General features: G+C 38.0%; 2 protein-coding genes across 6 annotated transcripts in view; one reads left to right on the top strand and one right to left on the bottom strand.

Moving 5' to 3' along the window:
- Positions 1-80: 80 nt before the first annotated feature.
- On the bottom strand, positions 81-1,153 carry myct1b (myc target 1b). Of its 2 annotated transcripts, none has more exons than XM_060879176.1 (2): positions 963-1,038; positions 81-822 (listed from the first exon to the last, which is right to left on the bottom strand). In XM_060879176.1, the coding sequence occupies exon 2, from the start codon at positions 813-815 to the stop codon at positions 276-278; it is 540 nt and encodes a 179-aa protein (XP_060735159.1). In that variant the 5' UTR covers positions 816-822; positions 963-1,038; the 3' UTR covers positions 81-275. The 2 variants fall into 2 exon arrangements, with proteins under 2 accessions (XP_060735159.1, XP_060735158.1); XM_060879175.1 differs by having other exon boundaries at positions 89-799; positions 963-1,153.
- Positions 1,154-5,582: 4,429 nt separating this feature from the next.
- Positions 5,583-12,303, top strand: part of syne1b (spectrin repeat containing, nuclear envelope 1b) — a 66,361-nt gene continuing 59,640 nt past the window's right edge. For 3 of the 4 annotated variants that reach the window (XM_060879578.1, XM_060879579.1, XM_060879576.1), the window contains exons 1-2: positions 5,583-5,899; positions 11,387-11,448. In XM_060879578.1, the coding sequence (XP_060735561.1) occupies positions 5,833-5,899; positions 11,387-11,448 (129 nt within the window). In that variant the 5' untranslated portion in view covers positions 5,583-5,832. Of the gene's footprint in view, positions 5,900-10,317; positions 10,417-11,386; positions 11,449-12,303 lie in introns of those variants that run through there. The other variant, XM_060879577.1, reaches the window with a different exon arrangement.

The raw sequence follows: 12,303 nt of genomic DNA, 5'->3' as shown, positions 1-12,303 counted from the left end.
CATTTTGCACACAGTTATTTGTTTCATGGTTTTATTTATTTATTTATTTATTTTTCTATTTACATTATGTTTCATTTGCATATGCATGCAACAGAATATATACAATCATGATCAGTCCTGCATTAGTTGGCACATCTTTGGTTCTACATACACAGCAAGATTAGGGGGAACCTCAAGCTTTAGAAATATAAACATTATCCTTCAGAGACGTAGAACATAGCCTTAATCACCGGCATGAAAAACGCACACAAAAAGTAACACTAATGCACATGAAATCAGGTGTAAGTTTCTTGAAAGATATGAATAACGCTGTCATATGCAGGTGGAGGAGTCTGTGTTGGAAGGAAGCCTCTCAGACTGCCTTTTCCTAACCAAAATGATTCTGATTGGCCCATATTATAAGGATCTTTCACAGAGTCAGTACCAATGGTGTCAGGAAGCAAAGCACTTTGATTCTCGTCTTCTTTTTCATCACTACACTTTTTCCTCGGTGGCCGAAAGGTGGATGCTTGAAAGCTGGGGCTGCGTCCCAGGATTTCATTAGGATCAACAGAAGTCTGTCTCTTTAGGTTTATCACGGCTCTTGTGCTGTCACTGTTTAGATTGAAACCATTGCTCCTGTAGCTGCCCAGCTGGCTATGGGGATTGTGAAATCCAGCATCTTCTGATGATGGATTACGACGTGTGCTAATCCTTACTGAAGCTCTCTGTCTGGAGATCCATGTTAGGAGGATAAAAATTAGAATTCCAATCAGCAGACCAATGAGCATTGATAAGCAGAAAGCCAGGATCAGCTCCTCTGAGTAAACAAACATGATTGAGCTTTAAATGAACGTTGCCAAAAACAGAACCCAATGAAGATATTGAAGAAATTTATTATGGTGACACTAAATATATTTCAGTTCTTATTTAATACTTGAAGATTAATTCATTTATTTACTCAAACATACTGAGAGACTTACCAAAATCGAAAGTTTTTAGTATCTCCAAAATGGTATCGTTTTCATTTGCAGCCATATTGCAAATGAACAGACAGGCAATTCACATGCGGTCAAAGCTCAGAGAAAGCCAATACTCAGAAACTCTTTTTCTCATGGAGGCTGGGTCAGATTTTGTTTGCAGAGACGGAAACTTTGCCGTCATTCTTCCTGCCTCTCTACTTATAAAATTAGCAAAACTTTGGCTTATCTGTGTGGGACAGAAGTCCAGAGGAACAGAACTGCTTCCTTTTGCATCATTTCCTTTGTTTCACTAAATACAATACAATGGCTTTATGCCTTCTTTTTGGTCTAATGAAGATTTCAGCTTTGCTGTAGCTGGACAATTGATTACTCATGAAAAGTTGCAGATATAAAGAAAATGAAATAAAATGGTCATGCTATACCATATGGATAGCAATGGACTATTACCAGTTTGTTTATAAAGTGTACATGAAAAAACTAGTATGAGTGGTAGCATTTTTGCAATTAAATGTATAGCTAATATCTAGAGTTTTTTTTACCTTTTGTTGGAGACCTGTTTTGTTAGCTTTCTTAGTTTATCTGAGAAGATGCATGTACACAATTATATTTAATAATTGGTTATAACATAAACTATATATTGTTTTTTTTTTTTTTTTTTTTTTTTTTTGCAAAACTGTCCAAAGCCATCAGTAAATTTCCCTTATTCCCATTGCTGTTGATTTGCACTAGTCTTCATTTTAGAGTTTAATCATTACTAATACAACTGTTTTATGAGCAGGAAACACTTGTGACAGGAGTGAATTCTACATTGAATTCCCAGGGTATTACAAAGATCTGCTCTGTAGCTACACCTATAGGCCATTTATTATATAAACAAACCAAAATGCCTCAATTTATATACACAGTGAATGAATATATATTTAAATATTTGTGAACCCTCTTCTACCCTGGTAGGTGCTCTAGTATTACTGTATACAGAATTTCTAAACACTTCCGTGTTACTGCAAGTAGACCATCTTTGCCAGGTGGTAAAGTTATTTTCCAGCATCCTTATTACTTAATGATTATTCTAACTAATCTAAATCTTCTAAGCAGTTTACTGTCATTTTATTTTCTTACAAATAATATATTTGATACAAATACAAAGACAGTGTCATGTTCGTAGCAGTAATTCAGAAGCCTTTCCTTTCTATCAGCACTAACCAGCTAACAAAATGGTTGGCCTTGGGAGATTGCTGAAACAATATCTTTCTTTTACTGATATTAAATCTAGATGTGTTAAACAGCTTGGAATATTTCACCTATTTTGGCATTCCACATAATTTCTACATGAGCACAAGTATAGGATCCCAAAGTACATTAATGTAAACAACACGTTACAGTATATTTGGTTACTTATTCCTTAATTGTAGTAACTGCATCAAACCAGCAATCCACTGACATCACAGAACTGTTGAATTCCTCTTTTGTGATGCTTTTCCAAGCTTGTACGCCAGCTTCTTTTGCTTGTTGTTTGTATTGGGGGAGGTGGATTCTTCATTTTGTCTCCTCTTTAAGATGTGAAATGCTTCTCAATTGGGGTTAAAGTCTGATGATTGACTTGATCAGTCTAAATCCTTCCAGTTGTGCTGGTATGTTTTGAATCATGAGCATGTCATATTATGTTTTTTGAAACACATCTTGATGTAAGTATCGGGAAATTAAATCTCAAATCTGATTTAGTGTGTCTTTTTCTTCTTTTGACTTTAAAACCAAATGTCTTCAGTGTATAACAAAAACAAAAGAAACAGAAGAAACTGTTCTGGTGCTTTGGTAGCAAGAGTTGCTTTTGCAACTTCTAAAAAAATTTCATTTTTCAAAAAAATTTTATCTTCTAAAAAAATTTCATACACAGCCACACAATAAAATATGTAAATAATCCCTTTTAATTACCCTAATTAATTTATTCCTAATTTTTATTCCTAAAATCTAATGTTGTGATCAGTAAGTGTCTGAAAATTTCTCATTTGTCCAGAAATTTCTCCATTTTGCCCAGTCTTCTTGTACAGTAAATCCACTTACCATACAGGATGTTGGGAATAAGTCTATAGTCACTATAGTCATATAATAACACTACAGTCTAGAACAGAGGTGTGAAACTCAATTGCACAGGGGGCCAAAACTCAAAGTGCACTTTAGGTCACGGGCCGAACAGGATAAACATTTATTGAACACGTTAAAACTAAATGTTTTTTGGACGTAAATGTGAATAAAAACAGAGAGGCATATTATTCCAGAATAATTAATCTTAAACTTTATATAACTTAAAATACTGATGCTCTCCATCACAATATCCCTTGTCAAAATTATACAAGTTACAACTATGAACATGCTGCAAAAGAATTCTTCTTTTCCGCAAAGGTAAAAATAACAAATCAAAATATTCAGCTTTCTTTGCTCTTTCCATTTTATGTATATATATATATATATATATATATATATATATATATATATATATATATATATATATATATATATATATAACTTAAACTTTAAATATCTTTAAATATTTTGCTCTCCATATAAATCTGTCAAAGTCATACAAATTCAAAATATGAGCATGGTCCACAAAACCCTGGAAATATAAATAGAATTTGTGCTTTTCAGGCAAAAAATAAAAATAACAAATAAAAACATTCAGTTTTCTTTGCTCTTGTGCTATTTTCTCAGAGCTGGATGCTTGGCATGTTTTCTTGGCAACAAGTTGGTTTAGGTTTGGTGTGTTTAGGTTCTGTGTTGTGGAGATTCTCAGGATGGACTGCAGGTGTTCCTCAGTGAGAAGACTCCTGTGTGCTGTTTTGTTCCTCTTCATCACTGAGAACAGCTTCTCACACAGATATGTGCTACCAAACATGCACAAGGTGCACACGCATGGAATGTTTCCGGGTAACCTATCGTTCGGTAAGGCAGCTGTTGCGCTGCATTATGGGATCTGTAGTTTGTGTGTTATCAGCGCTTCATATCGCCGGGCCATTAATAACAACAATAAAAATAGATCTATATAAAACGATCATATAATTGTACTCCGGGCCGGACCTTGAGTTTGACACCTATGGTCTAGACTCTATACTAGTCTAGAGTATTAACATCATTGATTTCGGTTGCGTTGGCGTCTTGTACCGCTAGGTGGCAACATTTCGCGTGAATGTGGATGATTTATAACGTTGTTACACTGTTACCATGGGCAACATGAGTATCACAGGTTTGCTTTGACTGCAACTGAGGAACCGAGAGAGACTCGATACATGAACAAACTGCTGCCTACTTACTATTTGCGTAAACTTTAAACCACGAGTAATGTCGACAATTCTGACTAAGGTGACTATTTTAATTTCCAAGTTGGGAGAATTAGGAGTCTTTTCTCAGAGGAGAGTCTGTGTTACTGCTGTGTTATTGCACTGAAGTCTGTGTTACTGCTGTGTTACTGCTGTGTTACTGCACTGGTCTGTGTTACTGCTGTGTTACTGCACTGAAGTCTGTGTTACTGCACTGAAGCCTGTGTTACTGCTGTGTTACTGCACTGAAGTCTGTGTTACTGCTGTGTTACTGCTGTGTTACTGCTGTGTTATTGCACTGAAGTCTGTGTTACTGCTGTGTTACTGCTGTGTTATTGCACTGAAGTCTGTGTTACTGCTGTGTTACTGCTGTGTTACTGCACTGGTCTGTGTTACTGCTGTGTTACTGCACTGAAGTCTGTGTTACTGCACTGAAGTCTGTGTTACTGCTGTGTTACTGCTGTGTTACTGCACTGGTCTGTGTTACTGCTGTGTTACTGCACTGAAGCCTGTGTTACTGCATGAAATTTAGTCAGTAATGATTTTATTAGAAACTAGTTCTGAGAACTTTGTATTGCTTGAAAAAGGAGTGTGTGTGTGTGTGTCTGTTTGTGTGTGTGTGTGTGTGTGTGTGTGTGTGTCTGTTTGTGTGTGTGCGAGAGAGAGAGAGACAGAGAAAAGAGAGAGAGAGAGAAAGAGAGAGAAAGACAGAGAGAGATAGAGAGAGAGAAAGACAGAGAGAAAGAAAGACAGAGAAAAAGAGAGAGAGAGAGAGAAAGACAGAGAGAAAGAAAGACAGAGAGAGAGAGAGAAAGACAGAGAGAGGGGGGGAGAAAGAAAGACAGAAAATAAAGAGAGAGAGGGAGAAAGACAGAGAGAGAGAAACAGAGAGAGAAAGAAAGACAGAGAGTGAGAGAAAGAGAGAGAGAAAGAAAGACAGAGAGAGAGAGAGAGAGAGAGAGAGAGAGAGATAAAGAAAGACAGAGAGATAGAGAGAGAGAAAGAGAGAGAGAGAAAGAAAGACACAGAGAGAGAATGAGAGAGAGAGAGAGAAAGAAAGAAAGACAGAGAGAGAGAGAGAGAGAGAGAGAGAGTAAGAGAGATAGAGTAGATCATACTTATTATCAGTACATTATCAGTAATGAGGAAGGAAAAAACAACCTTTCATATTTTCAGTATTATATTTATTTACTCACTCAACTTGGCTTCAATAATTGCAATATGCACTAATATTTCAAATGCACTCATTGTGTTTTGAAAGTCCTGTGCAGATGACATTTTTTTTACTTCTTCTTTAAACAGTGACAAGAAGAAGGCTTGTGATTGGACACTGCATCTGGCATGCTCACTGGGGCTGGAAAAGAAACCTGCTTTCTCATTGGATGCTCTGCAAAAGCAAATCAAGTTCCTGGGCAGTGCATGAGAGAGAGGTAGAGAGGGCGGTAGAGAGAGCTGCGGAAAGGTTCAAAGGGGATGTCCTCCTGAGAAAGTAGTGCAGTAGTTGTTCTGCTGAGTGCTTGGCAGGTTGTGGTAAGCCTCTACAGCAGAAGACTGCCATGGCTTCGCTCAGCCCTTTCGGACGGTCCACTACGGACATTCGGAACGTGATGCAAAGACTGCAAGGTAAGTCATGCCCCTCTGTTTATCTGTATCTGTTACAAGCATCCTAATGCTATTCATTGTGACTGGTCCCTAGTTTAGAGTTTGCAGACAAAAACAGTACACACACACACATACATACACACATGCACACACACACACACACACACACACACACACACACACATGCCAAATTCATCAATCTGTTTTGACATCACATGGCAATTTATTGTGAGTGACATAAGTGACACGAATGCTGTTTTGGGCTTGGTGGATTTATTCTAAACTCTCAGCCAAATATTGATCGAAGCAATACACCCCAAACGCTGATCCGTAGTGGACTAGTCTAGACTGACTGGTGCAGGCTGGCAGCGCTGCAGTGCTGTATGTCATGAAAGGTTTTTCACAAGAGGAACATCACTACACACCTCAGTCAGGCCATAAAATATATAGGCAGGTGGCTGGGAGTGGTGGCGGATTTATTTTTGTGCTTTTTTCTGGACAGAATCATGTATCACTGCTGCCAGATCAGTGGATAATTCAGTTAAGCCGGATGTGGACCACAAGAAACCATGTTCATTAAGTGACAGAGGACTATTTTGTTAAACCTTTCTAAATAATTTTCTTCTAGAAAATTAAATAACAGTTAAAAAATGCATCTAATAAAAGAAGTAGTGATCCTCCATTAGATATGACTTCCACTTTCTCTGTAGTTTATGAGGTTTCAGTGTTTCCTCATGCTTATTGCAATGTTTCTTTCATTTCTGTTCTATTTTTAAGAAATTCTGCTGTGCGGAAGTGGCATAAACTTTATTTCTGACACTTTGGTTACCAAGGAGAGTCAAACTTTGATCAGTGTGTATTGTGAAAGCTTCCTTTCATGGGTGACATTTACATCCTCTGTGACAAAATCTGACTTAACAGAAGGACTCTGTGCAACAGTGTTAAAACAAACAATTAGTTGAGATGCATTGAATTCATTGCATTCAAATGTGCAGGTAGAGATGGTAAGTGCTATTGTAATTCTGACTGCAGTGTAGAGCAGTGCTTCCAAATGGGCTTTCCAAACTAGTACCGAGAGGGAGAAAAAACAAAGTAGTTACTACTCCACAGGGACTTCGGAGTGATGTTGATCATCCAAGTGCTGCTGATGATGATATATTTTCCAGTCACCACTTGCTTTCAGACACACATTGAGCTTATTGCTGGCTCAGGCTCAGGCTCAGAACATACCTTATCTTTTATACTTCAAACAAGAATCTATTACAGTATAAACAAAAAAATCCAAACAGATTTTTGTGTATATATTAAATTCACTGATGTATTCCCAGCCAGGCACTGTGATGAATGAACAGTGTGTATGGAGACAGATAGAACTTGATACTACTCATGTCCTTGAACAAAGAACAAATCAATATTTTTTTAAGCTTCCTTCATTGGTCCCCATGGTGTTACATCACTGTATTGGGGGCTTCTCGCAACTACAGGTTTGTATTTATAGCTTTTGGTTTAGTTATTGTTTTCCTGCTTACAATCTTGCATTTCATCTGTGTCTCATATACCAATAATCTTTATATTAATAGGTAATTACATTGATATGCTATTGCGAGAATAGATATATGGATATCTCCAGGGATGTTCATTCCAGCTCACTAGGAGACAGAGAGACATTTGGGAGCAGAATGTTCCCAAGTAAATGTATGTTTTACTTTATTTTTTCTAGGATGAAAGTATAATTGAATGCTGTGTTGTAGGAGAATACCATTAGGGTGGGTAACAGCTGAGGAAAGATAGGTTGTGGCATTACTGTATTTTATCACTGCCCAGGATTCAGGGCTGGGGTGATGCACAAGATACATAAAATAAAAAAAGTCTCATTGTAGGCTATAGCCATACTGCTTTACATAACCTAAAGCAATGTACTTCCACTATCTTAGAGACATACATCTTCTTTATAATGCAAGCTTTGTACAGAGATATTTGTTCCTGGGATCTCACGGTCCTTTTATGTTGTTTATTTATTGTTTAAAATCAATGATCAGTAATCTTTAATTAATTAATGTTCTAGCGTTTTATCTAGTTAATAAGTCAACTAAAGTTGCATGACAGATGCATGACATCCCATGTTGTACAGTCGGTAAATATGGAGACAAAAAAAACTACAGCTGTGAATAAAGAGTGCATGCTTATTTTGATATTCCAGAAAGGAAGTAACACGCATTTGCAGCTGTCTGATGGATTCAGCCCAGCTGTCAAAATAAGGTTTTTATAAAAAGGTCAGCTTGTAGCGCTATACTCGTTTTCATGTTTTGCATTTGCATGGGTACAGTTTCAGCCTCATGACTCTGTGGTCTCAAAGTGTGAAATAAAAGCTGTCATCATGTCATGCATGTCAGCATCATATTTGACATTTTGAATGAAGTATATTCTCTGGAAGAGGAAAATGAACGTGTCTGATAAACTTTGACTTGGTTGCCATGGTAGGATGGTAACAAATAAGGGTGTTAATAATAATGTAGTGAACTGAGGGATGGGCCCGTGTTGATGCATCAGTTGTTCGTTTCTACAGGAAAGTTGAAGTGTGGTTTCCTTCTTAGTGGTAACTGATGCGCTCCAGTTGAGTGAGTGTGGTTGAATAGCGTGCTATGCATGTACCACTACCACACTTCTGCCTTCTGCACCATCTTTCTGGTTAGAATTCAGAACAGTGAATCATGCTTCTGAATTCCTTATACTTGTAATCACAGTGCAAACATATTCTAGTCCGAGCAGCTTCCTGTAACTGCCAGGAGCAGCTGACTGAGACTCTGAATGCTCTTCTGAGAGATCACGGGCCATGGCTTTGACTCCCTGTCAAACAGCCACTGCAAAATTGCATAACTATAAAATGCATGCGGAAAATGTTTGTAGTATCAAACATTAGGTTACAATATAAAATACTATTATGCTCCAATAGAAAATATGATATCTTGAATTCATTGGTGGTTATAATGTGACATTATAATGTATGAATAAGGAATGTGTTATTGCTAAAGTCATCAATAAAGAGTTGGCTTTTACAGTGGTCCCTGATGGACAATTAAAAATTCTAGGTCCCTTAATCCTTAAAGTGAGCATCCTCAATCAGGAAACTATATCTGAATCTGACCCACTGCCAACGGTGTTGTCAGTCTCTAATTTATGTTGAGTACCAAATGGACCTTCATTTAGAGCCTGGTCATAAGACTCATCTTCTGTAACTCAAGAGCACTTACTGTTGCTTTGCCTGACTGTGGATGTGTAATTAAATCCAAACGAACAACTTTCTCATAGCATTTTTCAGCAAGTTTGCATCAATTTATTCCAGTGGCTAAGCAACAATGATATGTTGTATTTCTGCATGTGGTAAAAGTACATGGGAGATTGATTTATAATTACTAAAAGTATGCAAGTGGATTAAGTGGTTAAGTGGATTTGTAGCTCAGTTGCAGATTGTGAAAGTGCTACTAACATTTTGGAGGCACAACCTGAGATTAAATTATGGGTAAATCAATAGAACATAGTTTAAAGTGGCATATCTTGACGTTTTAATAGCGTATCCAGGATAGAAGCAGGACCAAGAAGTGCTCATAGGTCTAAGAGTAACAGGCTGGTTGCGGTTACAGTAAGATAGCAGGTGGCAGATACAAAGCAATGTTTTCCATATAAATGATTCAGTATGACTTTGAATGAACTTCCATGATACTCTTAACTCACTTTTGGTTCTTTTTAGGTCAACAAAACATTCATTATTCACTGCAATAACAGGTCTTATGAATAGTTTTTCCTTGGTAAAGGAATAACAATAGAATGTGCAGGATGATATACGATATGATAATTGTTTATCTATCTATCTATATATACCTTTCTTATTTAAAATTTGATTTGAAATTCTTCATAGGAAAAGTGTGTCTCTGTTGTAAAGTTTTACTTACATCACAGTCCTGGATTGCTTGTTTTGGTGGCATATCAGCTGGTAAGCTGTAAAGCACCGGAGTTAGCTCCACCCTCTGAATAAACCAGAGTACCAGCCACCCCATGATCTCATAGCTCCTAGCATGCTGATTGGATGAGCTCTGGCATAGATGATGAGGTGCTGGGGATGGTGCTGGAGGCTGAGCAGATCAGCGGGGGTTGGTTAGGCACATCCAGAGCAGCGTGGCTCCTCTGCACCACTGACAACACGAAGCTGCAAGCCTCATAAAAGCAGCCCTCGATTAAGGGCCTCTCCTCAGCCGAGGGATGTGAGTGGAAGGGGGACAGAACAGGAAAGAGAGGAGAAAGAGGGAGGGTCAGTCTTTCCCCAGGAAAGCATTTCAGCCGGCTCTATGCTGCTTCCTAAAGGAAAAAAGGACAGCTGATGTTTTTCTCCCTGCTCAAATTTCCTATTCGGATGACATCTTTAGAGACGCACACTCAGTGAGCGAGTCTGCAGCACAGCACAATGGCTCACTTTAAGGATGTAGCTGTGAAAAAGACCACATCTCTGAACCTGGTGACTGGATTCTTCCAGTATCTGCGCGGTAAGTGGTTGTCTCCAGAGACGAATTTCATGCGAGACCAACAGCACAGATTTATATGCAGTGTGTGCTGTGCTGTATGTAGGTGAAGCAGATGCATGAACGAGATTTGCAGTGACACAGCAGTGGGCCTCACTAAACATTGCTGGTCAGCTGAGATCCTCCTCCAGAGATAGGTAATTACTGATCAGTGTCACGGCTGTCCTCTGCTGCTCATGTCCGAGTTAGCACAGATGTCCGTTGCACGTGTGCACTAACATTAGCCACATACAAGTGCGCATGTTTGATTTAAAGATGACCACAGTGTCTCAAAGCTGCACTGGCATAAACATTTGTTATGGGAAATCATGATGCTACATGGAAATGGCTTCCCATCAGCTGACTGCATGCAAGAAGAGGATGTTGTCTCTTGTGAATGCATTTTATGTGAGCTGTGTGAGTGATTTGTAGGTGACCTGAACTGCCTAACATATCCTGGTATTCTGAATACAATATTTTATTTGTTTTGTGTGCGGTGTCATATTTTTTTATCTGTAGCAGCTTTATGTATGTGAATGGCCAGCAATGTAGAGTAATGCCATCCTTGAACATTACAGCTTACAGCTTACTATATTGTACATATAATAATATATTACTTTTTCTATGTGCTGGGGTAGTTCTTGATAATTCATGTGCTTGTTCAGTGTGTCATTTGTGCTGCATTAGAATTTGTTTTCTACTGTACTGACTTAAATTAAACTTCTCTGCCCCTGTACACAAGCGCATAATGAGGATTTGCCATTTACATCTGTAAGAGTAATGCATCATAGCACTAAGATATTTGCTTTGGTTTTCAGTTTGGATTGCAAAAATTTCTAATGGAGTCCTAGCGCGTGGAGATGATGAGCACTGTGATTAACCTTTAATGTCTCCATGACAATCTGGCAAAAAATAGACACGGTTTATATATTTAACTGTTTTTGTTCTTTTCTAGATGAACAGGAGTTGGTTCAGAAAAGAACTTTCACAAAGTGGATTAATTCCCATCTGGCCAAGGTAAGATAAGTTTTCTTGTACGTTTATTCGAGTCACAGTCTTGTTAACTCATCACCAGGTTTTAATATGAGTGACATATTCAGTTAGCATCGGCATAAATTCTATTCTATTCTCTATTCTATTCCGTTATTATCTTTAGATTAAAGCATCCAGCTCTTTTATTGACCAGCTGAGCACGGCAGCACCTTCATCCATGAATACAGAATAGCTCACATGCTTAGTTTTATGTCCTGCGGTCTTGATAGAAGGCAAGCAAGTGTGTAATCGATAAAAACAGCACTAATGATTGAAGGTCATTAAAGGTCATATGCAGCCCAGTAGACAATAGATCAGATTTGTTGGCCACTGGTTGAATGCCAGGCTGTGTTTATAGTGAAAGAATTCAAGAGAAGCCACTTATGGTGGCTTTTTCTGTATCACGTGCAATGCATGAATAGTGTATTGTATTGGCATCCCACCATTTTGGCCAGACTGGTGGTCTGGGCTTGTGCTTGTTGTCTGACTTTGTGTCTGTTTCCCTAGAGTGCAGTTGGTTTTGAAAGTCAGTATCACAGCAGATCCTCAGCCACAAGCTCAAATATTGCAGATGCTTTCAGTAACACAAAAAGGGTCATGTTTGGTTTTGTTGACCTGTGTTGAAATGTTACATCCATATTTAAACAGAAAAAGGTCTCTGTATTCAATTTACTGGATAGCCCAAAATGACGAAGTTTCCAGATTTTTTTTTTGTCACAGGATTTCTTTTCAAAAGTGTCTATGTTCTGAATTTTAAATATAAAAAAATTGAGGAGTTAAAATGCAGACTAGTAAAGGAGATTTAAAGGATTAAAAGTAAAGGATTTTTTTTCTCTTTTG

The sequence above is a fragment of the Tachysurus vachellii genome, chromosome 10, assembly GCF_030014155.1.
Source record: "Tachysurus vachellii isolate PV-2020 chromosome 10, HZAU_Pvac_v1, whole genome shotgun sequence".
Lineage (NCBI taxonomy): Eukaryota > Metazoa > Chordata > Actinopteri > Siluriformes > Bagridae > Tachysurus > Tachysurus vachellii.
This window is presented reverse-complemented; position numbering and strand designations above follow the sequence as displayed.

Excerpts from the sequence above, each read along its gene's own strand:
- myct1b (XM_060879175.1), bottom strand. The coding sequence starts at position 1,017 with ATGGCTGCAAATGAAAACGATACCATTTTGGAGATACTAAAAACTTTC. Across the intron at positions 800-962 it reads ACTAAAAACTTTCGATTTTG|AGGAGCTGATCCTGGCTTTC; the intron begins GTAAGTCTCTCA and ends TTGTTTACTCAG.